The 27,240-nt window shown below is 34.8% G+C and overlaps 2 protein-coding genes across 12 annotated transcripts in view; one reads left to right on the top strand and one right to left on the bottom strand.

The window, feature by feature from the left end:
- Positions 1-2,303: 2,303 nt before the first annotated feature.
- LOC137243584 (pneumococcal serine-rich repeat protein) lies at positions 2,304-9,993 on the top strand. The gene is made up of 3 exons (XM_067771424.1): positions 2,304-2,422; positions 6,732-6,825; positions 6,997-9,993. Exons 1-3 carry the CDS (start codon positions 2,417-2,419, stop codon positions 9,225-9,227), a joined length of 2,331 nt encoding a protein of 776 aa, XP_067627525.1. The 5' UTR covers positions 2,304-2,416; the 3' UTR covers positions 9,228-9,993.
- Positions 9,994-16,178: 6,185 nt separating this feature from the next.
- The window catches only part of Vmat (Vesicular monoamine transporter), a 283,110-nt gene continuing 272,048 nt past the window's right edge, over positions 16,179-27,240 (bottom strand). For 10 of the 11 annotated variants that reach the window (XM_067771420.1, XM_067771419.1, XM_067771417.1 and 7 more), the window contains 6 exons: positions 23,869-24,039; positions 21,456-21,594; positions 21,266-21,324; positions 20,661-21,029; positions 20,362-20,588; positions 19,428-20,302 (listed from right to left, as the gene is read on the bottom strand). In XM_067771420.1, the coding sequence (XP_067627521.1) occupies positions 19,796-20,302; positions 20,362-20,588; positions 20,661-21,029; positions 21,266-21,324; positions 21,456-21,594; positions 23,869-24,039 (1,472 nt within the window). In that variant the 3' untranslated portion in view covers positions 19,428-19,795. Of the gene's footprint in view, positions 16,637-19,427; positions 20,303-20,361; positions 20,589-20,660; positions 21,030-21,265; positions 21,325-21,455; positions 21,595-23,868; positions 24,040-27,240 lie in introns of those variants that run through there. The other variant, XM_067771422.1, reaches the window with a different exon arrangement.

Genomic DNA, 27,240 nt, shown 5'->3' with positions numbered 1-27,240 from the left:
AATTACAATTAAAATTCAGAAAATTATAAGTAGGGTCTTATTTTTCAAAAGTTATTCCAATTCATACTACGTAATGTAATACTTATATGTTTTTTGCCGAACTGTTGATCCTTTGTTGACAATGGTGGCTTGGATATACTGTACCCCAAGTTTTCTCCAAGGCGGGTACATCCCGAGCTAAGAAATCAAACGGAGGATAATTCTTTGCAACAAGTGCATGAGGATGCTCCGGCAATGAAAGTACTTCAGTCGACACCGCAATTTGGAAGCAATGGAAGGGGGAGACCTCCACAGAGTTGCCAGAGGCAGGTGGAGGAAGACTGGATCTGTGCACACAGTGCTTATACGTTTCTTGCGGGATTGTGGACGCTCCGGTGATTTCGTCATCACTGTTGTCAAACTCAATGCATTTCAATGCTTGTGACCTTTAGAATATAGATGGATGTCCTTGTAACCGGCCTATTATGAGAGAAGGAGAGAGAAGAGAGGAAATTTTTTTTTTTCGCTATCTCCTCCATGTGAGCAAAATTTATTTAAGTGAGTTAAGAAGTCCTAAGCTTCCTTGACAGATAGTAGGTCTTCATATCCTTGTATCAAATGATCAGCGCTAACATTTACCATCTTACATACTTTTGTTTCCATTGCATGAACGAAAAAGTTCTTGACAAACTTTCTGAACTTGAAATGCAATTTTCTGAACTTGAATTGTAATTTTCTTAACTTTAACTGTAATTTTCTGAACTTTAATTGCAATTTTCTGGATTTGAAATGAAATTTCTGAACTTCAGTTGTAATTTTCTGAACTTGAACTGTAATTTTCTGAATTTAAATTGGAATTTCTGAACTTGAATTGTAATTTTCTGAACTTCAATTGCAAATTCTGAACTTTAATTGTAAATTTCTGTACTTTAATTGTAAATTTCTGAATTTAAAATGGAAATTCTAAGCTTGAATAGTAATTTTCTGAACATAAATTAGAAAAGGTGTAGAGTAGATTTCTTGATTTTGGACATTCGCTAGACTTGCAAATTATGGGTCAACTAACTGCGGTTCTAACAAATTTCCGTTTAAGGAACATTAAAAAAAGTTGAAAGCTTGTCTTAATGGAAATAAAGTAGGTATTTAAAGTTAGTTCCAGCTTTTTTGCAAATAACATAAAGTGGTGTTTCCACCATCGTCAGTTGACGCTAACTGGCATTTAGTTTGGCCGAAATCATTCGGTGATGTCAGATGAAGTGCCAGTTAGCATTAACTGGAGATAGCGAAAACGGCCCTAAGTATAGGGCTGCCAAGTCCCCCTGAGACAAAACCGGGACACTTTGAAAATTCAAGATATATACACCGCGGTAGGTATGCCTGTCGTAAGAGGGGACTAAAATACCAGATTCCATTGGCTATGTAGCGCAACCCTTTCAGGTTGCCAGCGAAATATATAGCTTCTGTAAACCCAATTGTCAACCTCACCTAACCGTGGCGAATCCTGTTTCACTCCTCATGGAACTTGAGGGTGTACCGGATCTGTATCCGGCAAAGGACCATCACATAGATAACACTCCCCAAAGCCTTCGGGGAGTAACCTTATTGCTACAACAACAACATGGCATATAAATATTGAACTATTTTAACAACATTTTTTTTCTCCCCTTTTCTTCAGTTATGTTAGCTAATTAGGAAGAACACTTTACATCGATAATCGATATACATATGTGTACTATGCAGTGTGCAACTATCTAGCGATGCTAGAATTTTTAAAGTCGGTCGTTGGTCTTAGTTCAGACGAGTTGGAGCACACATTAAGCAAACCAAATAGTTGGTAGATTTCATGGCTATTTACAATTGATTAGATTTAAAAACCGGGACACCTAAACGAAACCCGGAACATTTTAGGGTTGGACCGGTACACCGGAACAAATGACCTAAAACCGGGACATTTACCGGAAAACTGGGACGTCTGGCCGCCCTACCTAAGTACCTACATAATTCTGACTGTGAATAGCTACGTTTCTTTCTTTTGTGTGTAATTTTTTCCACTTAGCTAGGATTCTATGAATTTACTTAAATATAAATGTTTGAATCTAATTCCCTACCATTTTTAACAGCTCACTCAAACTGCCGATAAAAGTGTAGATCACCAACTTTCGTTAAAAAAAGTACCTTCACTAATAAGAGCCAGGCTGCCATGAATGACTTAGTTTAACTGATTAATTTTTGATCATTCTTGACAATGTGTCATCATTTCTAACATTGTATGCTCACAACTATTAGAATTTAGTTAGTCAAATTATTTTTGAAAGTTTGCAAACATAAATTCTTGTGTTTTACATATTTAGCGCGTTAAGTCTATAAAACCACGTGTGTGGTGAGAAAAAGTGTTTGAAACATTATTAAAAAATTTGCAAATCAGCCTGTATCAATTATGAAGGTATTTTTTAAGGTCTACCAATGAAAAGTTGCACGATAGCTAGAAGTTATTTGAAGAAAAGTTATATGCTGTTGCTGCTACTGGTGCCACCTAAGAGTGTTATTCGATTGGAAATTTAAAGCGCGTGTGAACTGGAGAATATTCTGTGATGTTTTTTTTTAGGAGTTTCTTATAGTTAAAAGCTTCAAATTAAAGGACTTCGGATTTTTATTAACATTGCAAAACTTGAAAAGAGAGACTTTCTAAAGCTTCTATAATTAATTGCCTCCTGCAGAATACATAAGATATATGTATTTAAAAAAAAATAAATATATATGTATTTACAAAAGCATAAAATTATTGACAACCGCACCACCGCCTGTTTTTCAAGGGATTACGGCTTTTATAGTGCTTCTAACGGGTCTTTCTCAAACATTCGGTTCAAAACTTTTCTGTCGATTTCCTTTTTTAGCAGCAGGTAATGATCGTTTTTGGTGAATTTAGGGATATTTGTTTGGAATAATGGACTTTTTGGCGCAAAACAAGCTCGCATTACAGCATTGATTTGCTTACTACTTTTACAAACATTTGAATATTATCTCAGTGTTACAAAGAAGTCGGTTTGAGTATATATATATATATTTATATATATAATTTTTTTCCAATTTATTGGTTCATATTCATAGTCAAAATTAATAACGAACCTACATTTAGTTGCAGATTTTTTTTAATAGATTAAAAATTATGTCAAAAAAGCCACAACTAACTTTGAAACGCTATGGTGCACATTGCTAGTCAAAGCTAAGTATGCACTTAAAGTTAGTTACAGATTTTTGACATAATTTGCTATGTGCTATATGTCAAATACGCTGCAACTAAATTTAAGTACCTACTAAATTTCGACTATCAACACGCCCCATTTACTTAAATAACATTTTGATAACTTCAATATATCTTAATTCTAATACCTATATTTTTTAGCTATTACGTATATGTTATATATATTTTATGTAATATATTTTTTAAGTAATTTACTATTTATAAATACAACATTTACAATATATGAATAATTCGAGGGCTAAGCGGAAGTACGACCTATCTCAGAACTTATTCCAAATGCATTACAAATCGCAAAATAAAATTTTGTTAAAAGCTGCCAAATCGTATCTCAGAGCTGAAAAGTTGTCGGAATGTTTTGTTGGGAAAGCTTAATATCTTTATTTTGGCGCATGTTGACTATTTTGTCCAAAACTCCGACATCTCAATAAAAACTTAACACATTTTCATATTTTGATTTTCAGAGCTTTAAAGCCGTTAATGAAATACAAAAACTAAGTTTTTTCTTGTTCTCCTACGCGTTTCGATGTTTTCTACATCTTCTTCAGGGAGCCTGGTTTATTTAACATAAAACATAAAACAAAAATGACAATTATTAATATTTTCACAACACATTTTCATCGTATAAACGAATAAAGTTGGAATGGTTATTTCAAATTATTACACAATTTCCGGGAACTTATAGTTTCTTCAAAACCTTTTCAAGAAGTTTTATGTATTAGTTAGTTTTATAGCTACCAGCATTTTAGAATCAGCGCATGTTTGAAACGTTATAGTCTTAAGTTGTGTTTTAATTTTTTTTTATGAATATTCAAAATTGTTTTTAAAAACCGATTTCGAATGTTGCATTATCTTTTTCAGCGTTTGTTTTTTTATTGGAAAATAAAATATTTAGTAAAATACCAGCTTTTAAATCTTATATTGCAAATATACTGAAAACCTGGAGTGTAGTATCAAAAACTTATTTTCTTAAAACTCACCATACTTCAAAAAAAAAAAAAAAAATTTTTATACCGGCGGTGTTTGCTATATTCATGCAAAATTTTCGAAAATGCAAGACATATTGTATCAAATAAATCTTCAAAAAGGGTTGAAGCTATTCATTTAATTAATCGCGAAACATCAACGGTGCACTTAAGTGGCTACAAATTTGCGTTTGACTATACTAAAAAAAAGGTGTGGTATGAAATTATAGATACGTAAATTTTGAAATATTTTTGAAAATTTTATCACATCAAAAATGATATAGAAACTGGTTTTTCAATATGGCGAGACTTTGGCAAATTTTATGCAACATTTTCGAAAATTCACAGCATGTTATGAAATCGTAGAAATTTGTACAAAATGTTCGAAAACTCACACATAATATTACTTTTTCAATCAAAATTGCATGTGATGTTAGTCCGCAAAATATAAACATTTGAAATGTTTTTGAAACAAGTTTTCAAAATTTTGAAATGTTTTTGAAAAATTTCGAAAATTTCATAAATGTTTTTCATAATGATTCGCAATTTTAACAAACTTCGTGCTCGAAAACTCACACTTAAATATCTTCGAAAATTTGTCCGCAAAATAGAAAATTTTTAATTATTTTTGAAACAAGTAGTTTTTAAAATCGCATAGTGTGTTTCGCGAAATTACTAAAATTTCATAGTTTAAAATCTCATTTTATTAATTCTAAATTAGGAGTTAAACCCTCTTAATCAACAAGATTTGCAAAAAAAAAATTGTTTGAAATAATTTTGAAAGTATTGAACAAAATATTGAAAATTTGTATACTGGTTTTTTCAAAGCATTCGAATTTACCCGAAAAGGATCTTTAAAACATTTTTGAAAATAAACTTAAAATAAATTTCAAATAGCTATGATAATTTTTACTTGTTTTTTCATACTGTTGCGATTTGGTCAGAATTCAATTATTTTATTATATTATTTATTTTCAAATAAATTTTTTTTTTAATATGTTTCAGAAAGCTTTGATAATTTTAAACTGGTTTTCTGAAATGCTAGATATTTTCGAGAGCTGCCCAGTTGTAAATCCCATTTTATTAAATTGGTCTCAGGATGTAAAAGTTTATAACATTATATTATTTGAACCAATTTTTATAAAATATTTCAAAAAGTTTGAAAATTATTTACTAGTTTTTTAAAATGGTTCAAATTTACCGAAATCGCACGGCTTAAAATTCCAAATTACGATCTTAAAGTATTCAGTTAATGATATAATAAGATAAAAAAATTTTGAAACATTTTGAAAAAAGTTTAAACAATATTGACTGGTTTTTTTTTAATTATTCAAACTTTTCAGCATAAATTTTTTAAATAAATGAGATTTTCAAGATACACAAAAAAATTTTTAGAATATTTTTCAAAAAGTTTCGAAAATTCGAAACTGGTTTTCTGGAATGCTCCAGTTGTAAATCTCATTTTATTAAATTGAAATAAAGATGTAAAAATCTTTGATTTAAAAAAAAAAGTTTGAAAAAATTTTGAAAGTTCTACTCTAATTTTATGAAATATTTTGAATTACCAGGATCGCATGGTTTCGGAATAGGATATTTAGAAAAAAATCATCGAAACATTTTTGAAAATTTTAAATTGATTTTTTGAAATATTGCGAATTTTTCAGTGTTTTTTAGTAAATGATATTTTCAAAATAAAAAACATCAAAAAGGGTCCATCTCTCTAAAACGTTTGTCAATACCTATGTAGTAAATTATGGCGATTTTCGAATCGCTTTTTAATCTTGGATATTTGTCAAAAAAGGGCTTTGTTAAACTCAATACTGAAATACGAAGCTTTTCAGCTAAATATGTTCCAAGTTAGGTAATCTGTGGCGTTTTTGAAACAAATGCTCAGTTAGAGCATTCTTCCACTCAGCTTTCGAATACAAGTAGTTTTTTTTTTGTTTGAATTGATTTCATTAAAGAAGGTTCAAGTGCGTCTAGGGCAAATCTCGTGAATTCACCTTTAACAGCATTTCACCATTGTAATTTGTGCCTGTTTTTTTTTGGGACGCAATTCCTGATTAGTACCACTTGATATTTAACTCAAATTTTGTAATATGATTTAATTACGAGGTTTCGAAAATTCAAATCAAATGAAAGTAAATAAAGTAAGATAAAACATATCGGAAGTGTACATCCAAATTCAATATACACCACGATTTTAAAAACCAAACGTTCTTTCGGCCCATTTACACGCGGTTTCTCACGATTTGAGTACAAATACAAAAACCTTTTGGCGGTAAATTACGTTTCGTTAATTTGAATTTCGGGCGGATAGCGCATAACATACAATAAATAACAAAGCAAAGCAGCAGTACCAGTGACAGCAACAGCAAAATATAACTAAGGAAGAAGCACAGCCGCATTTGATAGCCGCTGCAAGAATGCTGCTATTGAAAATAACTTTTAACAAAATTTCAACGAGCACTCTTCCCAAGTTTGTTTTGAAAAATCACTCGTATAAAGTTTCTTTATTATTCTGATAGTTTCGCTGGCATAATAAGGAAAAAACCCACAAAATTTCTCAAAAAAATTCGTCCTTCAAATTAACAATGAATTATAATCGTCGCAGGAACATTTGTAAGAAAGATTAAAAATTTTCATTTTATATTTAATTTTTGATTAACACAAACCTATTTTTTTTGGTTTTAAACGGATTTTTGGCTACAACGTTCACGTTTTTATTTTGAAAATTTTTGTTGGCTTAACAAAAAACAATCGCGCTTGGAAAATTGTTTTCGAATTTCACAGTTACTTTGGGCGATTTTCATCAATATTCAAATCCAACACAGCAAATAAAAGCTCAACATAATCGACGTCAAAATTCTGATCCTTTCGAACGTGATCCTTTCAAAGTCCAATCGTACAACTTTCGCTACGCCGAGCGTCCAACATATCCTTTACCAAATTTGGGCAATCGAGCCCATACAACGCATCAGCCATCAACGTCGTCCACATCATCAAGAAATAAAGGCTTTGAGACATTTTTCTACAATTATGACTTCGCTTCTTCTGTGCATGATAAAGAAAATCCTCCAGCAAACAAGTTTCGCGAATTTCGCCGACGAAAATTTATATTGGATCACCAACAGCAGAATCCGACAGCAGCGAGCATGTACGCTCAGGCAGCTACTAGCCGGCAGGCGTCGACGTTGCAATACCACCAAAACTTGTACCAGCAACAACAACAGTTGCATGCACTCTCCAACGCGAGCTATGGTCGAAGTGCCAGTCAAACCGCATTTGAGACAACCCTTGCGTCTGCTGCAGCAGCAGCAAGTGAATGCGCGCGCGCAAACGACAATAACAGGCGAAAACATCAGGCATTTGGCAGCGCCACAACAGATACAAGTAGCATTGCCACAACGCCGCGCATTTCAAGTAGTCAACAAAAGTATGGGCAACCCACAAGTGCGCGCTCAACTGGAAACCGAGAATATTTGCGTGCACTCGCTGCCGCACACATTGGCGCAACAGCAGCCAACAACCAACAGCCCAATTACCTTGGACGTGGACGTTGCAGCAGCCGCTCGTCGCTTGAACGCGGTCGGCGTAGGCGCGCTGAACCCTTGGGTTGCTACGGCAGCGGAAGTATCGCCGAACGAGATAGCAACAACAACACCTTTAACTCAACGCATGGCAATGCGACGAACGATGGTTACATCGAATTGTCAAGCTCAAGAGCGTCGCCATCGAAATATGCGGCTACACGCCAACGCCTTCAAGCAACACACACAGCTTCCCCGCATCGGGTAACTGCAACGGTGGAGAAGACAGAAGGCACTTGTTCCGGATGTCAAATTAATATAAATATCAAAGGTTTGGACACAACGCAATTGGGCGATAATGTAGTAATCAAAATTGAATCAGATAAAAATACACCAGTAAGAAGCTCTTCGCGTACAGAACAATTTCCTGCTGTTATTAGCACGCTAAATAATATTTATAATGGCGTCGGCGGTAATGCGCAACAGCAAAAACAACGTGGCGGCAGTGAAATTGCCTATGCAAAATTAGTGGAAATTAAACGTAATTCTGAAGTGAATCAAAATTTGGATATCAAACCTAACGGGTCTACTCATCATTTGCCACCGCAAGCGGCGCGCAGCTCATCATCCGCAAACTTTGTAATTGACAAACGCTTGTCCAAATTCGCTATGACGTCCAACAGCAATGATCGCGAACAACGCAAGCTTAAACCACGCAGCTCCTCACATTCACGTATACCAGTGACCTCGTCCAACACACGTGCCATGGGTCTGACCTCATCCACAACAGCGCTGCGCTGCACGAATAGTAGCGAAAATATACAGCGCAACACGCGCACTGCATCGAAAGAGCGCATCACAAAAACTACATCGAAGGAACGCATGCCAAGTATGGTGCCATGGTGTTTAGATACTACGATACGTCGTGGATTTGGTTCAAACGATGATATCAAGTCATTGCGCGCACAATCATCAAATTTAATCAAACAATTGCGCCCATCATACGAGGCCACACTCAATGATGTGCGTCAAAAGCGTCGTCAAGCAGCGCTTGCCGCATACAAGCCGCTATCGTTACAGCGTACAACAACGAATGCATCAACACCAAAAACGCGCAAACTTGACAGTTTCGATGGTGCTGCTAGTAGTGGTGCGCGTGATAGGAAATTATCGGAGTCGAAGTCACTCGGTGTTGGCGCTGCTGCTGCCGCGTTTTTGAATGGCAACGCGTTGAAGCGGCGCCAATCGCATCATTCGTTACGTAGCCTGAAATCAGCTAGTAAGAGCACCTTACAATCCCAGTCCAACTCGCAATACGATCTGGGCAATTCACCTACTATTATTATGCGGCGCAGCAGATCGTGTATACGCACAGAAGAGCTGGGCGCAACTCGCAATGCGGCAGATAGTCAAAGTCATTTAAGTGCTAAGACGACTCCACTTAATGTAAATATCAATGTATTTGCTGATAAATTGAGATTACTACGTGTTTAAATGTTCAAAAAAACAACAAAAAAAAAAAGACATACGCTTGGCTCCGACTTGAAGTACAATTTTGCACACCTTTTTATAGAATTTTGGATCATGATCATGTTTCTACCTCACTCAAATGCGGCCAATTTATTATTAAGAAGTCACAGGCGGTGGGCGCGTCAATGAATCCTAGAAATGTATGCCGTTAGACTTGCATATCCGCTAGAGTAACGCACGGTGAGCGGCGCGCCTTTTAAGGGTTTAATTACACGATGTAGTAACTAACCTAGGCCGTATTCAGGGGTCTTATTCTGTAACTCGATTCGAAAGCGAATTACGGAATAAGACCCCAGTAACTCGATTAGAAGGTATATTACGGGTAAGGATTTGCTTGTCTACGTTCCCCCACTGGCTGGCATACCTTTGGTAGAAATTCGAAAGTGATCAGTGTATTAGAAGCAAAATTTAATACGAAAAAAAAATTGCCGTTTCATTAAAATTGTAAAATGTTATAAAAATTCCAAATCAAAACGAAATTCGAACTTTGTAAGCCTTTCGGAGAACTTTGCATTATATATTGCCGAGCTCTCCCTAAAATCGAAATTGGAATCTTTGTAAGTGAATGTATAAGTATATATACATAGACAGAATAATAGACATAAAAGTATATTTTTTTATGTTAACTTTACAGTCATTTTAAAGTTCTAATTATCATTGTGTAATTAAAAGGCTTTTAGCTTATTATTATGAACATAATTTGTGAATAAAACAAAAATTTTTGATAGTAAATAAAAAAGTCGTTTTTGAGTTGTGTTTGAGGGAGAAACCGACGACTGAGTTGAAGATTACCCGATTTAGAGCATTTTCGATCTGGTTGCCCATAAAGCGTAATATTTCTCAAGCGTTGATATCGTCTGCCAGTTCTCAAAATTTGTTTGAAGATAACCCTTTCTCAGAATTTGATTGCAAAACCCTACAACTTTTTTTCAATAAAGCCACATCTCGGGCTTCGGTCCTAAGAGTGTCCTATATATGATTTTTTTATAAATGCCTTAACTCAGAATAAAATAATATTGATCTTATGCTGACGAAGAAATACTGAGATAAAGCGGGTTTCAACCACATTCTGAGATAGGATGGCATTGAACTAAATTCTTAAATGGGACTTATTTCATTGTAGTAAAATTTTATTGCTTTTTTATAATTAAAAAAATTACACTCTTACAATCAACTAAGGTAATCGAATTTGATTGCTTTTTTGTGATTGCAATATTTAAAGTCTACAATCAAAGAACACTTAAATATTGATTTAATTTTGAGATTGATTGCAACTTTTTGTATAATCATTGATTGTAGCTGAGACATACATGCAATCAATAATTGTAGCAGGAAAGTGATTGCAATCACATTCATAAAAATGATTGTAGATTGTAAGTTTTTTGTCAATAAATGATTGTACATCTCAAGGAATGTGATGGCCTAGAAGTTTTAATGTACCGGATCTATACCCGACAAAGGACAATCAACATCGATAACACTCCCCAAATATATTGGGGAGTGTCTTCATCGTTAATACAGCAACAACAAAGTGATTGTAGATTGTAAATTTTACAACCATAATCTATGAATTACATGTTGTACTTTGTGATTGCAATTTCCTACAGCTCCGGTTCTTCAAAAAAAATCTGAGCGTCGTTTTGAAAAAATATGCCAAAATAGAGCGTTTAATAAATTTGTAGCCTATATAAGGTGATCTTTGATTCCGACGTCTAAATGTGACTATAGCACTGTGAAATTAGGATTAAAAGTTATGATTATTTTTTACGTTTAATTGTTTTGTGACTACGTTGCATACGTCTAATGATTGAATATCATGCTTGTGCCTTTTTAATGACTCCATTAATTTTCCATTAAAATTTCAATTTATTAAAGAATTTTATTTTTGATTGCAGGATTGTTTAATTACTTCAAATTATTTGTCAATCACCAGATTGATATAATAATCAGTTGCAGTTATTTTCTAATTTTTTTGACTATATAATCCAAATAAAGTTTGTTAGTTTTGATTATAATTTTCTTTAATTATTTTGAATTTTTCTTTTAATTTTTTTTTGTTTAATAATCTTTGATAATTTTTCAAAACCAAATCGAAAATAATACAAAATTCCACGAAATTTTATGATTTTTTTTATTACTTCTATTAACTTGATTGCATGGTGAATTTAATATGAAGTCAATTCCAATTACAATTGATTATATTTTAGAAATGTTCTATAATTTTTTATCATTTTCCGAAACAAAATTCAACATTAAAAAAAATCATTTAAATATTTTGATTTTTATTATTTTTTCTACTAAAATGTTTATGACTATTTTTAATTATAATTAGAAAACATCGTTAAAAAAATGTTATCTAAACACTATTCGTTACGATTAATAATCGTTATTTAACAGTTATGTTAAAAATTTATCCTTTTACTGAAGGTCCCCTATATTTTGCTTATTTCCTTGCAATCTTTCTTCGATAGAATCATCATTAATTGGCGCTCAACCGCCCGAGCGATTTTGTCCGTTCCGTAACAAGTAACGCGATAACTGGTGATTAAGAATATAATGTCAAATAATCAAAAAATTTTATACAATCCTGCAAATTAAACAATCAAGTAATTAAAAATAAATAATTAGCTTTACGTCCGGAAAAATATTTGTGTTTCTTCGTCCAGTATGAAGTACTTATAAGGAACAACAACAGTAAAACAGCAGAATAAAAAGTTTAAATTAATTTCACAGGAGCACTCTTGTTTAAAAAAGATTATTCGGCTAATCGACTAGTGGATTATTCAAGTAGCAACTTATAAAAAACTAATGTATGGCGCGACAACCTCCGAAGAGATTTTAGGCTGAGCTTCTATTGTATTGATTAAAAATCGACTAGCTTGTAGTAGATTTCAACATAGCATGTAATCGCCTGTCATTATACGAATACTGACGATTCATTTATACAAATTTTTGTTATAAAAATAAAAAAAAAAAAACAGAATTGTTTTCTGCAGAATGAGTTTGTGGAAAGGTAGCTTTTTACAATAACTCTACAACGTTACGTATTGCAGAACTCATTGAAAATGTGCAAAACAATACTATTCGAATAGTCAATAGTCCAATGCGAACAACTAGTTGAGTAGTGTTAATCGATTATTTACTAAACAACTTTTGTTAATCAACTAATTGATTATTCAAATACTCAATTATTAAGAGCTCTAAGGGACAGTCTAAAAAAATTAGTGAAACATTGCAAATTGATTTCGATTTTTTCTCATTTTTAGTTGATTGATATTTCTTACTGTTTGATTATTACGTCAATGAAAACTAGTTGCAACATTTTTTTCTAACCAATTAATTCATAATTGCTTGACCATCTTATTTCATTCAATAATCATTGAAATTAACACAAATAATCCGTCAATTTATTGCTAATTGACTAAGATATTCGTCAGTTTCCTTTGTACTATTTTGCTGTACTTGCTGTGACTTTTAATTGATTATTACAATTTAATCTTTTGGATAGTTTGATATTTTATTTATTTATGAAAATCATAATTAAACCATACCAATTCGAGTTAGTAAATCGTGCAGTACACCTTCTTTGCTGGGAGTAAGCAAATATTTGCTTCAGCTCAAGAGTGAGCAAATAATATAAATTTTTATTTTTTTCGTGAAGTCAAAAAAACTTGAGCAAAATTAATAATAAGTAGTTAATTATTAACATTTCAAACAAATTATGAAAACAACCAGTTTTACAAAATTATAAAAGTTTGACTATTTCGTAGTTTAAATCGCAAATAAATTATATTCAAGAGATTACTTACAGCCTCTTACAGTCCTAGTAATTCGAATTCGAACAAATTTACTATCGATTCCAATTATAGGGCCTGTAGGCTTAGCAAACAAACATCTAGACAATTTTTTTTGCAATCAAAAATCAGAAAAATTTTCTACAATAATCAGGGTTTTTTTTTGAAGCATAAATTGAATTACAAAGTTCAACCTCAATCTCAATTTATGCATAAATTATTAAGTAAACTAATTAATTTGGCCTCATAAAATCCGTCTTGATACTAAGAATAAAGTTACTTAGTTATAACCAATCAAGAATGAGCAACATTTTTGCCACCATTGTTGTCGTAGGTACAGCAGCAGGGTAGCAAAATTTTCGCCACCACTGTTATCGTAGGTACAGCAGCGAACACAAAAATATTAGTAGCAATTTATTTAAAATTTCGTAAATTAAATTTTACTTTCTTATTTTAGATATTTTAAGAGAAAATTTCAATTTAAAAAATTTTAAAACTGAAAATATCCAAACAATTTTCAAAAACGATTTCGAAAAAAAAAACGAAAATTCTAGAAAATTTTACGAAAATTTCGAAGTTTTTATTTGGAGTTCTCTGAATATTTTTTAAGTATGCAGTTTTGTAGCCACACTAATTTTAGTCTCGCAAAGTACAAGTTTTTTTTCCAATCTAAAGCACCGTACGGAAAAGAATAAAATTGACTGGGGTACAAGACTATATACTAAAAAACAAAAAAAAAAAATTAAGAAGTTCGAAGTTTTCATAAAATTTTCTCGATTTTTTCCTCAACGTTTTTGAGATGGTTTGCATAGTTTGAGCTACAAAACTCATAGACGTTTTTTCTTAAAGTACAGAAAATAAAAAAAGAAAGAATTTAATTAACGAATTTTGATAGAAATCGTCAGCTATTTTTCTGTTCGCCGCTGTATATAATTTAAAAAAATATAGGGGCATAGTCATAGTCCAAATAAAGTAGATGCTAAAGTTAGTGTAAGCTTTTTGTTATAATTTTCTATGAGCTATCTGTGAAAATAGCTGACGCTAACTTTACGACCAACTTTATTTTGACTATGACTACGCTGCATATACTTTAACAAGTAACTTAATATCAAAAAAAAAAAAATATCTTACAGCTGAAAAAATAGTCGAAGTAAAGTCGGTTCTTAGTACAGCTTCTTCTAAGCATGGGTAGCAACTAAATTTTTATGGTGATAGCGCACCACTAGCGCTATTTGTGGTGTTAATACAACATCCCAGCGCAATGACTCCGCATGGCGCTAATCACCGATAATAATGGCTCGCCTTCTAATAACCCATTCTGTCATCACTGTCATTTGTTTCGTTTTTTACGAAATGTCATTTTGTCACTTTTTATGTTGAAATTAGTGAGCGTTTTAGTTGCATTTTTAGCACAATAATATAATTTTCATCGAACTGCCATGTTTGTCGAACTAAGTTAGTCTATAAATACCTTAGCAATACGCTGGTACCTTTTGTATAAGTTCTTAGTGCTGTCACTATTGCAGGTTTCATAAGTCATTGACATGATTTCTTTCACGGTAGCACAGTGTTGTTTTCTCAACGAAGTATTATTGTTAGCACCAGCGAAATCCCATATCTAACTCACGCTAATCTAGAATCTTTCTTAAATGATGTCTACAGGCACATAATTGAACTCGCAATATATGTATAATTCGCTACGTTGTTCGCGCAGAGAGCTGTCTACGTTGTACTGTCCACGCGGCGCTTATGTAATTCATACGCCATTTCACATTCCATGGCCACCCTGCTACACTTAGCAACATTTTCTTGTTACCAATAAATCAATTATATAATTAGCTTAACAAACTCGCAAACAATGTGTTTGTCTTGATATTACTATCAGATTTCCATAAACTTTCTTCAAAAATTAGTAACAATTGTATTCAGAATGGATTATATAACCGAAAAAAAGAGTCCGCTCTCACACCCTTTTATGGAATTTGGTTTAAGCTGCAGACATTGGTGTGTTATCGGTAACCGTATCGGTAACCTTATAACAGCTGATTCGACCAACCTTATGGGAATCAATGCAGTGAACCGCATCGTAGCAAACCAATTGGTTTTTGGTTTTCCGCCGTAACGATAAACAGCTGATTACGTTAGGGATACGACTACAGCGATACGACAAAAGGCACCAATGACTCCGTTCGGCATCTGGTTCGAGACTGCATGACGAATGGGTCAGCGAACTACGAATGAGAGGATTCGTGTGGACATGGTATTATACTAGCGTCGAAATATTTAAATAAACACGTTGTTGCCAGTTTTTGGTTTGATAATTGCACTCAATTTTCTAACGGGGGAACGGGCGTAAGAGATGTACATAGTATTTCGAAAGTGAGAAATATCAACCCGAAGTTGCCTGATTTTTCACAGTTCTTGAATACTTCAGTCGATAATATGGCCATTTTGGAGTTTAACAGTACTGCTAAACATGAAAATACCCCATAAAACTGAGTTGGTGCCGCAATGTGAATGCGATATAAGGTCCAGTTTTTGAGTGTGAGATCAAACTTAAAATAAAGATGGCTGAGGTTTAACCTTACCTTATGATCGATAACTAAAAAATGTTTGTGTTGAACTTACTTTAACGAGTCAAAGTGGCAGTGTCAAACTCTAGTCAACTTTAATTGGAGTTTAAACTCGCACTGTACAACAGGGTCAAACTCTAGTCAACTTTAGTTGGAGTTTAAACTCGCATTGTACAACATGGTCTTAGAAGACATTAACTTTAAGAGTAAACAATAATTCGACTATTAGTTAGACTAATATGCATTAAATGAAAATTAATACGAATAGTAACATAACTTATTTTAAAATACAATTATTTTTTAATATTTATCTAATAAATTTTTTTTTAATTTCTAAGTGAAAACATAACAATAAAACATTTTTTCATAACCTAATTGTTTTTTTTTAGGAATTTTTGTGGTGTCTTGTCAACCAATTGCTTTTTATATATATGAAAATATATTATATGCATAAACATGTGCTTTGCATAAATATGTTTTTTTTATATAGTAAATTTAAGTAAGACATATTTAGCTACTATCAACAAAACAGCTGAATTAGCAAAAAAAAATAAATTTCCAATTACTGCTTCCAAATATTCCATTTATACGTGTTTTTTTATATTTTACATATTGCACATATGTATATGCCATTTTTCTATAATTTAATATAAATATGTATATATATAAATTGGTGGGATGTAATCCGTTGTAAATAGTAGTTTATTTGTTAATTTCGGTTTTATATATTTTTTTGTATTAATTTTTTTTTTCTTTGTGGGAAGCAATAATTTTTTCATATGATATTTCTGATATTTTTGGTTGTTTTATTTTTTTTTTTCAAATCAACGTTGTCACTTAATCCTGCATACTTTCATGCAAATGTAAACATGCTATTAATCTTGCGCAAATACTTTCAAATTGTTGAGCGCACCATTTACTTTGTTGTCGATCAATGTTACTCATCGTCATCGTAATTTTGATAAGTGACATAACGTACAGCCGAATGTTCACCAATGATCAATGACTATGTGTGGTGGATATGCGTGATAAAGAGAAATTTGAAGAAACATATGAGATTTTTTAATAAAATATGCGTAAGGGGGGTTTATAAGGCAGAAAATTGTGGCAAAAGCAAGCAAATATGGATAAGAACACAAAATTTTGGAATGAAGCAAAAAAAAAAAAAAAACAAGTAAGGACGGGACTGTCTTCGGCTGTGCCGAAGACTTCATACCTCTCATGAATGGGGCTGAACAATAATCTTATCCCGTTCGTAATCTCCTAATAATTGAATGTATAACATAAGAAATATTAAGTGAACAGATGTACATACCTAAACGATTTTTAAGATAAATATAAAATGGGTAGGTACTTTGTGTGAGGATGCAAAGTTTCAGGTTTTTTGTGGTCTGCGTGTAAAAACTATGACTACGAATCACGTATTTCAACAATAAATGACGTAAACGTAACTATTTGATGAATTTTGAAGCTTCTAGCCGTAAAAAAGGGGCAAAAATTACAGTTTAAATGGGGTATATAATATAATATAATATAATATCTAAACGATCGGTTGTATGGGATATATATTATATATAGCTCCAATCGAAATGCTTTTACAGGAAATCTTCTATGATATATTAGAATATATATCACCAAGTTTCACGTTTTTATATTGGAAACTAAGGGAGAAATGGCTAAGAATCTTTCTATCTGAACGATCGGTTGTATGGGATAGGTATATACTATATATATATACCTCCGATCAAAGTGATATTTTCAGGATGTCTTCTATGATATATTAGAATATATATAGCACCAAGTTTCACGTTTATACTTTCTAAATTGCGGCAGGAATGACCAAAATCGTCTTATCTGAACAAACGGTTGTATGGGAGATATATGTTATAGTGGTCCGATCCTACCGGATCCAACAAATGTCTAATATAATACAAAAATACATCCTTGTGCCAAATTTCATTGCGATATCTCAAAATTTTAGGGACTAGTTTGCGTTCAAGCAGACAGACGGACGGGCGGACAGACGGACATGGCTATATCAACTCAGTTCGTCGCCCTTATCAATTCGGTATACTTAATGGTGAGTCTATCTTCTATATTTCTGAACGTTACAAACATCGGACCATGTTCATTAAGGGTATAAAAAGTCGCAAACAAGGGGCCAAAATGGAAATTAATTATAATAAGCGACTAAAAAAAGGGCTAAAGAAACAAAACAAAAACAATTTTTAATTTCAAAGTAATTTTTTTATTCAATAGGAATAAGGCTTAGATACATAATAATTGCACGATAGCTACTTAAAAATTAACAAATATGCTTAAAAAAAAGAAATATAATTTTTTTATTAGATAATATTTACAAAATTGCACTTATAATTCAAAAAAATAAACTTAGGACAAACAATGCATGAAAATTTATCAAAACTTAACTAAAAACTTAAAATTATAAAATTTAGCAGATAGCAGTTTAAATAGAAATGACACCTGATTCGGGTTTCACGACAGAATTTTAAAGCCCAGGAACCAGCTGCTAAATTTGGTAAATAAAATTTTTTTCAATAGGTGGCAACCTCGTAAATATATAATAAGTGGCTGCACCTGAGCAAAAAGTTTTAGAATGAAATGCACTACTTATATTAAAAATTTCCCTTAAATCGGTTGAGTCTTTTTCAAGATATTAGTGCAACTGCAAAGTTATAAATATATTGATTTTAGGTGGCAACACTACGCGGCAGCCCTATTAATAAATTTTCCTATGTGAATGGGATCTAAAATAACTTTCATTCCATACCCATATTGGTATATCTCACAAAACAAAAAAAGTTCGAATAGGTGGCAATCTTGTAATTACATCCTCAGTGGCAACACAAGGAAAGAGTCACAGTGGAGTCATTCTCAATCTCTCGAGTAGTGAAGGTATCGATCAGAATATCGCTTCAGAATAGAATTGACGTATGATCTGCCGGAAAAAAACTGCTTTCGTATTAGACTCACCGTGACGAAAACTCCATATCACCCCCGTATCTTAAAGCGTGCCAATTACACCGCCACATGTATAAAAAATTGTCGGATCTGTTAATGCGACACATATATTCCTATGACTTTTGATGCGCTGAATCCGAATAGGATAACTAATCAGACAAAAGATCTGTTTCGATTGAGCGTTTTACTACTAATTATTGGCTAATAATTATTGACGCAACCTTAAAAATGAGCAGCGTTCTATCTAACGTCTCTTCACACTCTAATAGCCGTTTGCGACACGCTTCTGCATTCCAAACGGCTACAATTTGCCCAACATGACCTCAACTACCTAGAGAAATGTCAAGGCGAAAAACTCATGCTTCTTTTTTTTAGAACACTTGCCGCCCATGGGACGCATCATAACTCATAGGATAAGACACATCGCAATTGTATTTATGATCGACTTCAAGTAGTAAATATTTATGCTGTGTGTAGGTTAGACACTCCGATCGCTGTGGCAACCCAGTAAGATCTCCATCTTCAACTCTTAACTAGACTGATTGGTGGTCGAAGCTAACTCTGGCGTCGGATCACCTAGTAATAAAAGTGAACAACCTACCGGCCAACTTTATTGCCTCGAATGGAAAAACTATTGTCGACTACAAGAAGATAGTCTAAGCTGGGACGATTTTTGTAGAATTTCGAAAGAGGTACATAGCTGCTCTCTTTGCCTAATCAAATGTCCGTAGCGAAGATTGGGAATTCTGCAAGTAAAATGGAAAAATAACTAGAGACTTCCGCAGGGAATAAAGTCTTCAGTGAACCTATCTCTGTACAGTCTCCGGGAGTGTCATTTCCTCAGCCTTCAGGGTTTATTTTTACAGTTTTAGCAACAATACAATATAGATCAAAAATGCAACAGTAAAGTCAAGATGAATTAGATAACGGGTGCTACAGTATAGTGCGAATACACAACTTCGCTCTGGATGCTGCAACAGACATATAGCTCTTACTTATAAAGATTGAACGCTGACAAACCCAATGTATATTTCACATGAGGGAGATACAATGGTACGAATTCTTCGCTTTAACAATGTGAACAAAAAACAACAGCTGACTCCCGGACTATTAAATTTAAAGAGGAACGAAAAGAAATGATTCTTAAATGTTAGAATAACAAAAATATTAGAGTTTTCGCAAATCAAAGTTGTTCACTTTCAAAAGCGTCATTCGTTGCGCCCTCGTGCTTCTTAACTGAGCTTTGGCTTAGAGAAGAGCCACCCAGTATATGATTGGTTGCATGCGCATCGCTTTTCTCAACGGAATCGTCATTCGTACTCGCAGGTGCGGATGCAACAGCAACAACATCTTCACCCACCGTGCTACCAACCTTTTTCTCTTCCCTCGTTGGCGGATTCTTGAGTAGCGTTAGTAGTGGAGCATAAATGAAGCATAAAACCGCAATGCCGACTAACATCCATTCGAAACCGATCGATTTGACAAGTGTGCCACTAAGAGCTGGACCCACAGCGAAACCCATACAAAAAGCCACATCACCCAAAGCATAAACGCTGCCATAAACAGCTGAATGACGTATATCAACAAGGTAACCAAGTTCAGGCATCATAGACGAATCGACCATGCCAATTGCGAAACCCAAACCAGCATTGGGTAGAATGAGATGCGTTATTGATGTGGCCATGGGTATCTATAAGTTAGATAACATTTTTGAAATTGAGGTTAAAAAGAAGAAGCGCTTGATCTCACCATAATCAAACAACAACCAATGATGATCAAACCCAAACACGCAGCAAACCAACGTCCAATTTTGTGGCCGAGTGGTCCAAAGAGATTCGTGCCAATGAGATAACTTATTGAGGCTGGCAGGAAAGCAACACCTTGCTCCCAACGTGTAGCGCCCATATTATCAACCATCCAAAGTGGTAGCGAAGGCTCCAGCATAGCAATACCCATATTCGCGAAAGTTATGGAACCTGCAGAGACGAAAGAAATAAGAATATAGTAAGGCCACAAAATGGTTGTATTGAGAAGTCTCAATTGTTTACCCGCTGCTATCAGTATATACGGATCACTGATCAGCGCCTTCAATGAAGGTGGCTCCGTTTCAGCACGTTGTATCGATGGTTGTAACATGAACAGTTGCAGCAAGCCATCACCCAAAGCCAATGCAGAAAGTATTAAGAACGGTGCAGATTTGCCAACGAATTCATACATAACACCACCGAATGGCGGACCAATGAGTACACCTAATGCCAAGCCACCTAATGCCACACCCATGGCATTACCACGCTCCTTATCGTCTGTATAACGATCTGCTAACATACCCATGCCCGACACAGAAGAGCATGACGAACCGATGCCTTGTAGAGCACGCGCCACGAATAGAACCGAATACGAACGTCCGAAGGCGAAAACTAAGTGGGAGATGGAAAAATGTGTGCGTTACAAGTGTAATAAATTGAGTAAACAAATCTTTGGCTGATAGTAAGAACGTCCAAACTCTGCTGGCGGTTTTAAAATGAAGTATCTCAGCAAATGGTTGAAGAAATCGCTCATCTTAAAACTAATTGTTGTGTCAGGAAGATTTTGAGCCGATTGACCAAAATAGCGCGATCTTACATTCAGCCATCAATGCACTTCTATTACTTACTCAGTGTCGATATAAACATAATAACGAAACCGGCAAACATGGGAATGCTGTAGCCAATCCTGTGGAATGTAAAATTGCAATATAAAATTGAGGAAACTTAAGCTCTAGATTCAACTTGTTTATGAAAGACTTGAAATCTTAGACGGATTTACAGATAAAGTTAAAATTATTTATACAGCATATTACTTACTTATGAGTCAAAGGTCCCACAATTGGATTAACCAGTAGCTGCACGAAAGCCTTCGATGCGAATAGAATGCCAACTTCAACGGTCTCGCCTACTAGCTCATTGTGTCGCTCCTCCATTTCGCGAAACAAGGTGTAATTTTCTATCAAGTAAAAAAAGGGTTAGTGGAAGAGTTCCAAAAGTAGTTCCTAAACCTTCCTATTTGATCTTCGTAATATAATTACAAGGAAAAATTGTTTTTATTGTCAAGCACTGGAAGCAGTAAGCCCGATCAGGCTCTGAATTCGACCTTTCGACAGGGATCTAGTATGATCACTATCAGTGGTGATCTAAGAACTATGCCAAGCGTGACTGTAACTGATCAAAGTAGTGTCTTCCAGGCAGAACTATCAGCTATCACGGAAGGCGAGTTTTGGATAGGAAAGTACCCTATCGGTAAAGAAATTCTTATTTTAAGCGACAACCAAAACGGCCATTAAATCCCTTCGCTATTGCCCATTCAATTCTAAAGTAAAAGATGGCCCAACAAAGCCCCGTGTAAACCTCAAATTGGTACCGGGACATATGACCATTGAGGGAAGCTGTATCTTAAACAAACTTGCTAGGCAGAGAAGAACTTAGCAGATTCTTCCTGACAAAGAACGCTTAGGTATACCTTGCCACATGAAAGCTTATACCGAAAGAGTACATTTATCGTAAAGCCACCGAAGGCTGATCAAACCTAACCAAAATGGGATTTTAAGAGATCTCGTCACACCTACATTCTGAGCAGGGATAGATACAATTTCCACACTTATAGGAATATCAGCCAACTGGGCAATGCTTTATTGGAAATCATGCAAAAAGGTTAATAGTGCCATATCATCGATGCTGTCGGTTTTCTAAAGATGTCGAAGAGGATAAAACGTTTCAATCGTTTCATATGCAACTACCCAGCGTAAGGTGGAGGCAAGCAGCGCTGCCTAGGAGTTCCCGTTCTGTATAATTTACGACAGCTCGTGGAGCTTGCCGTCAAGGACTTGTTGGTCCTTATCAGGTCCTTACCATGGTTCGCAAAGGAGGTGTATCCTTTTTGAGGTATTACAAAGGACCTCATGACATCAAGGACTTGCAGTATGTCTCTGTGGTAGCCACTGCAACTTAACCTAGAACAACAAAGCTCCGATATATGATGAGCTACTAACCGAGCTATTCCAGCATTGTTCCAGAGCCGTGCACATCAGCGCAACATAATAAACAATATCAAACAGGTCTATAAACGATTAGACTTCAAATGGGAACTGTTCCATCTATAAAAAAGGGCATTCAGTGGCCCTTACAGAGGTGATTATGCATACAAAGTCTACAAGTAAATTGAATCGCATCAGTGTGGCTTCAGACCGCGTAAGCCTACTTCCATCAAGTTCTCATGATACGAGAAATCTTGCAGAATACCCAGAAAAAGATAAACGCAATCTTACGCCCCTTTCAGCCAATTGTAAAGCTGTGTTATATGAAACGAAGTGTACACCCATAGGATGATATTGCACTATATTTTGTATAATTAGGGCGACTCAAAAGGTTCGAATTCTTGCTTTTTCCCGATTTTTTTGAGACATAATTATAAATACTCCATGTCGGGTCATGAAACTTTTTGTATCCATGATCTTGGTATTATATACCACATTGTGGTCCATGCTCGTCGGTCTTATTTAATAGGATGGATCCTTTAAAGCGCTCAAAATGAGAACCTCTAACAAAGGTCAATGGAAACTAACAATTTCAATATAAAGAAGGTACAGTTAGAAGCGTTTGCCTTTGTTGGGCTTCGAATAGCTCTGGTCACTGTGGGGGAGGTCCGACGAGCACATAGAGCTCCATTACCTCTTATAGCAAAGATTAATATAAATTCATGCCTCGAAGTTGTAGCTACAAAGGACAACTCTGAGAGTGTTGGGACCATGAGAGTAGGAAAAAATTTAAATTAAGCTAAAGGAGACGAACAAGTTGAGGGTTTTGTTGCCCCGGAGTCTCCCAAACACTGGGCTTCTGATGCTACAGCTGGTAGAAGGTGTGACGAGAAGTGTTCGCTGAGATCAGCCTATGTTGGATTTAACTTTAATAATTTTTAGCCTTTGTTCCGATACAAACTATGAACAAAATTTGATTCAATGTCAGCCCGTAGAATGTATAGTAGCAGTTCTTGTAGCTTTGGTATGCGATAGTTAATCATCCGCATAATTACAGCTCTTTCCCGGCGTCATATATGTATGTACATAGAACGGGACGTCCTCTCTGTAACTAATTGGATACAGCTATCGTTAATCATAACGAGTAGCTTTCTTCTTAGGGACTCGACAAAAACTTTTATTTTTTAATATACTTTCAACTAACCTATTTCGCGTTCATGTGGGGTTATAGTTCATTTTATATTCACCTTCTGGACTAAGCGTTGACACATCCACTGTAGGCAGTGGCTCGCCGTTAGGGCCGCATGGTGATTGTGTGGGTGGCGGTGGTGTATGCGTGGTGAGTGGAGTGCGTGGAAAGCTATCGAGCGGTGCATCTGGATGGCGTATGTCGTACAGGAACTCGGGTATTATAGGAACTGTAAGTGAAAGAAAGCAAAAAAGAAGAATGAAAATTCAAATATGCTTGTTGGCAGGATGTTGTCAATTAAGTTAATATTGTTAATACATTTTGTAAATATTTTTGTTGTTGTTGCTGTTGTGTATGTAGAGTGTGTGTGTACACGATACGCTTCTTGTTAACTCAAGTAATTTGCAAGCAATTAAGTAAAGCGACAAAAAGTTGTTAGGATGCCTTTGGTTGGCTGTAATGGGGTTAAAAGCAGTTAATGGCCGTTTAAATTGTGTAGACAAGTTGTAAATTAGTTGTAGAGCTGTTGCTATAAAAAAATGCTTTCACCTTTTTATTTTCACATAGCTCTTGTTTGAGTGGGTGATCAAAACCACTATGTTTGTTAGGTTGCTACATTGTCTTGCCACTCGGTGGCCTTGCGTAGACGTAAGCAATTTAAGCACAGAAAAATTAAATTAGGCTAAAACGCACCGTGATTGATGTGATGAGCTTTTTGCAAGTTTAACTTAGTGGTACCAGAATAAAATGAGTTTTAAGAAAATGGTCTAACCAACAAGGCGAAACCTATACCAATTATATAATTGAAGGGGCAATTAGTTTGAAACGGTTTACAATGCTAATGGTTGAACCGATTTTAATGTAGCTTGAAGCAAAAAAACTTTCGGTGCAGACAGTGCCATCGTGCAATCGCACATAAAAGTTATCAGACTCCCTGAAGTAGCCGTGAAAGTGTCGAAACGCGTGGGGGAAAAAGAAAATTTTAATTTGAATTCTCAATTCTCGACCATAAAGCTCTGTGAAAGCAAAACGTTAGCTAAAATTTAAGCCCAAAAAAACTCAAAGAGGCAAAAACATTGGTTAGATGCAAACAGTAGAAAAAGAAGAGTGAGAAGGAGAGGAAGAAAATAAGGAAATGGTGAGGGCGACATAGAGGGCTCGGCAATAAAACTTTCGGTGCCGACAGTGCCAACGTGTAATCACAAAAAAAAAAAAAAAAAACAAGTAAGGAAGGCTAAGTTCGGGTGTAACCGAACATTACATACTCAGCGGAGAGCTTTGGAGACAAAATAAAGGAAAATCGTCATATAGGAAAATGAACCTAGGGTGACTCTAGAATGTGTTTGTGTGATATGGGTATCAACTGAAAGGTGTTAATGAGTATTTTAAAAGGGAGTGGGCCTTAGTTCTATAGGTGGATGCCTTTTCGAGATACCGCCATAAAGGTGGACCAGGGGTGACTCTAGAATTTGTTTTTACGATATGGGTATCAAATGAAAGGCGGTAGTGAGTATTTTAAAAGGGAGTGTGCCTTAGTTCTATAGGTGGACGCCTTTTCGAAATATCGCCATAAAGGTGGACCAGGGGTGACCCTAGAATGTGTTTGTACGATATGGGTATCAAATTTAAGGTATTAATGGGGGTTTTAAAAGGGAGTGGCCCCTAGTCGCATATGTGAAGACGTTTTCGAGATATCGACCAAAATGTGGACCAGGGTGACCCAGAACATCATCTGTCGGGTACCGCTAATTTATTTATATATGCTATACCACGAACAGTATTCCTGCCATGATTCCAAGGGCTTTTGATTTCGCCCTGCAGAATATTTAAATTTTCTTCTACTTAATATGGTAGGTGTCACATCCATTTTACAAAGTTTTTTATAAAGTTATGTATACTTTGTGTCAAAAATCAATCCAATCACCATGTTTTATCCCTCCTTTCGTATTTGGTATAGAATTATGGCATTTTTTTAATTTTTCGAAATTTTCGATATCGAAAAAGCGGGCGTGGTCATAGTCGGATTTCGCCCATTTTTAATACCAAGCTAAAGTGAGTTCAGATAAGTATGTGAACTAAGTTTAGAAAAGATATATCGATTTTTTTCAGGTTATCGTATTAACGGTCGAGCGGAAGGACAGACGGTCGACTGTGTATAAAAGCTGGGCGTGGCTTCAACCGATTTCGGCCATTTTCACAGAAAACAGTTACCATCATAGAAGCAATGCCCGTACCATGTCACATGGATTGGTAAATTTTTGTTCGACTTATGGCATTAAAATTATTCTAGACAAATTAAATGAAAAAGGGCGGAGCCACGCCCATTTTGAAATTTTGTTTTGTTTTTGTATTTTGTTGCACCATATCATTACTTGAGTTGAATTTTGATATAATTTACTTATATACTGTAAAGATATTCAATTTTATGTTAAAATTTGACTTAAAATTTTTTTTTTTAAAGTGGGCGTGTTCGACATCAGATTTTGCTAATTTTATTTGGCACACATTTAGTAATAGCGGTAACGTTCCTGCTAAATTTCATCATGATATATTTAACGACTGCCAAATTACAGCTTGCAAAACTTTTAAATTACCTTCTTTTAAAAGTGGGCGGTACCACGCCCATTGTCCAAAATTTTACTAATTTTCTATTCTGCGTCATAAGGTCAACCCACTTACCAAGTTTCATCGCTCTATCCGTCTTTGGTAATGAATTATCGCACTTTTTCGGTTTTTCGAAATTTTCGATATCGGAAAAGTGGGCGAGGTTGTATAGCGATCTCAGATGAGTGCCCAGGAACTTACATACAAAATTTCATCAATATACCTCAAAATTTACTCAAGTTATCGCGTTCACGGACAGACAGACAGACGGACGCACATGGCTAAATGGATTTCTTTTTTCGCCCAGATCATTTTGATATATAGAAGTCTATATCTATCTCGATTAGTTTATGCCGTTACGGGGTACCGTTATGCGAACAAAATTAACATATTCTGTGAGCCCTGATCAGCGGAGTATCAAAAACAAAAATTATCGGACTCCCTGAAGAAGACGTAAAAGCGTCGAAACACGTTGGAGGAAAAGGAAAATTTTAATTTGACTTCTCAGTTCTCGCCCATAAAGCTGTGTGAAAGCAAAGCGTTAGCTAAAATTTAAGCTCGAAAAAACTCAAACAACAAAAATATTGGTTAGATAGGAACAGTGGAAAAAGAAGAGTGATAAGGAGAGGAAGAAGATAATAAATGACGAGGACGACATAGAGGGCTACGGAAAAGTCATGGCGGAACCATACAAGGTGGCAGCATGGTGGCATACCTACAAACATAAATAAAAGTTCCATGTACTTTGCTTTTATAAATCGATGGACTAATTTCAAAATCGTACTACACCGGAAGTTGATGTATCAAATCAAATTAAAAAACTGCA

Source organism: Eurosta solidaginis, chromosome 3 (assembly GCF_040869045.1).
Source record: "Eurosta solidaginis isolate ZX-2024a chromosome 3, ASM4086904v1, whole genome shotgun sequence".
Classification (NCBI taxonomy): Eukaryota; Metazoa; Arthropoda; class Insecta; order Diptera; family Tephritidae; genus Eurosta; species Eurosta solidaginis.
This window is presented reverse-complemented; position numbering and strand designations above follow the sequence as displayed.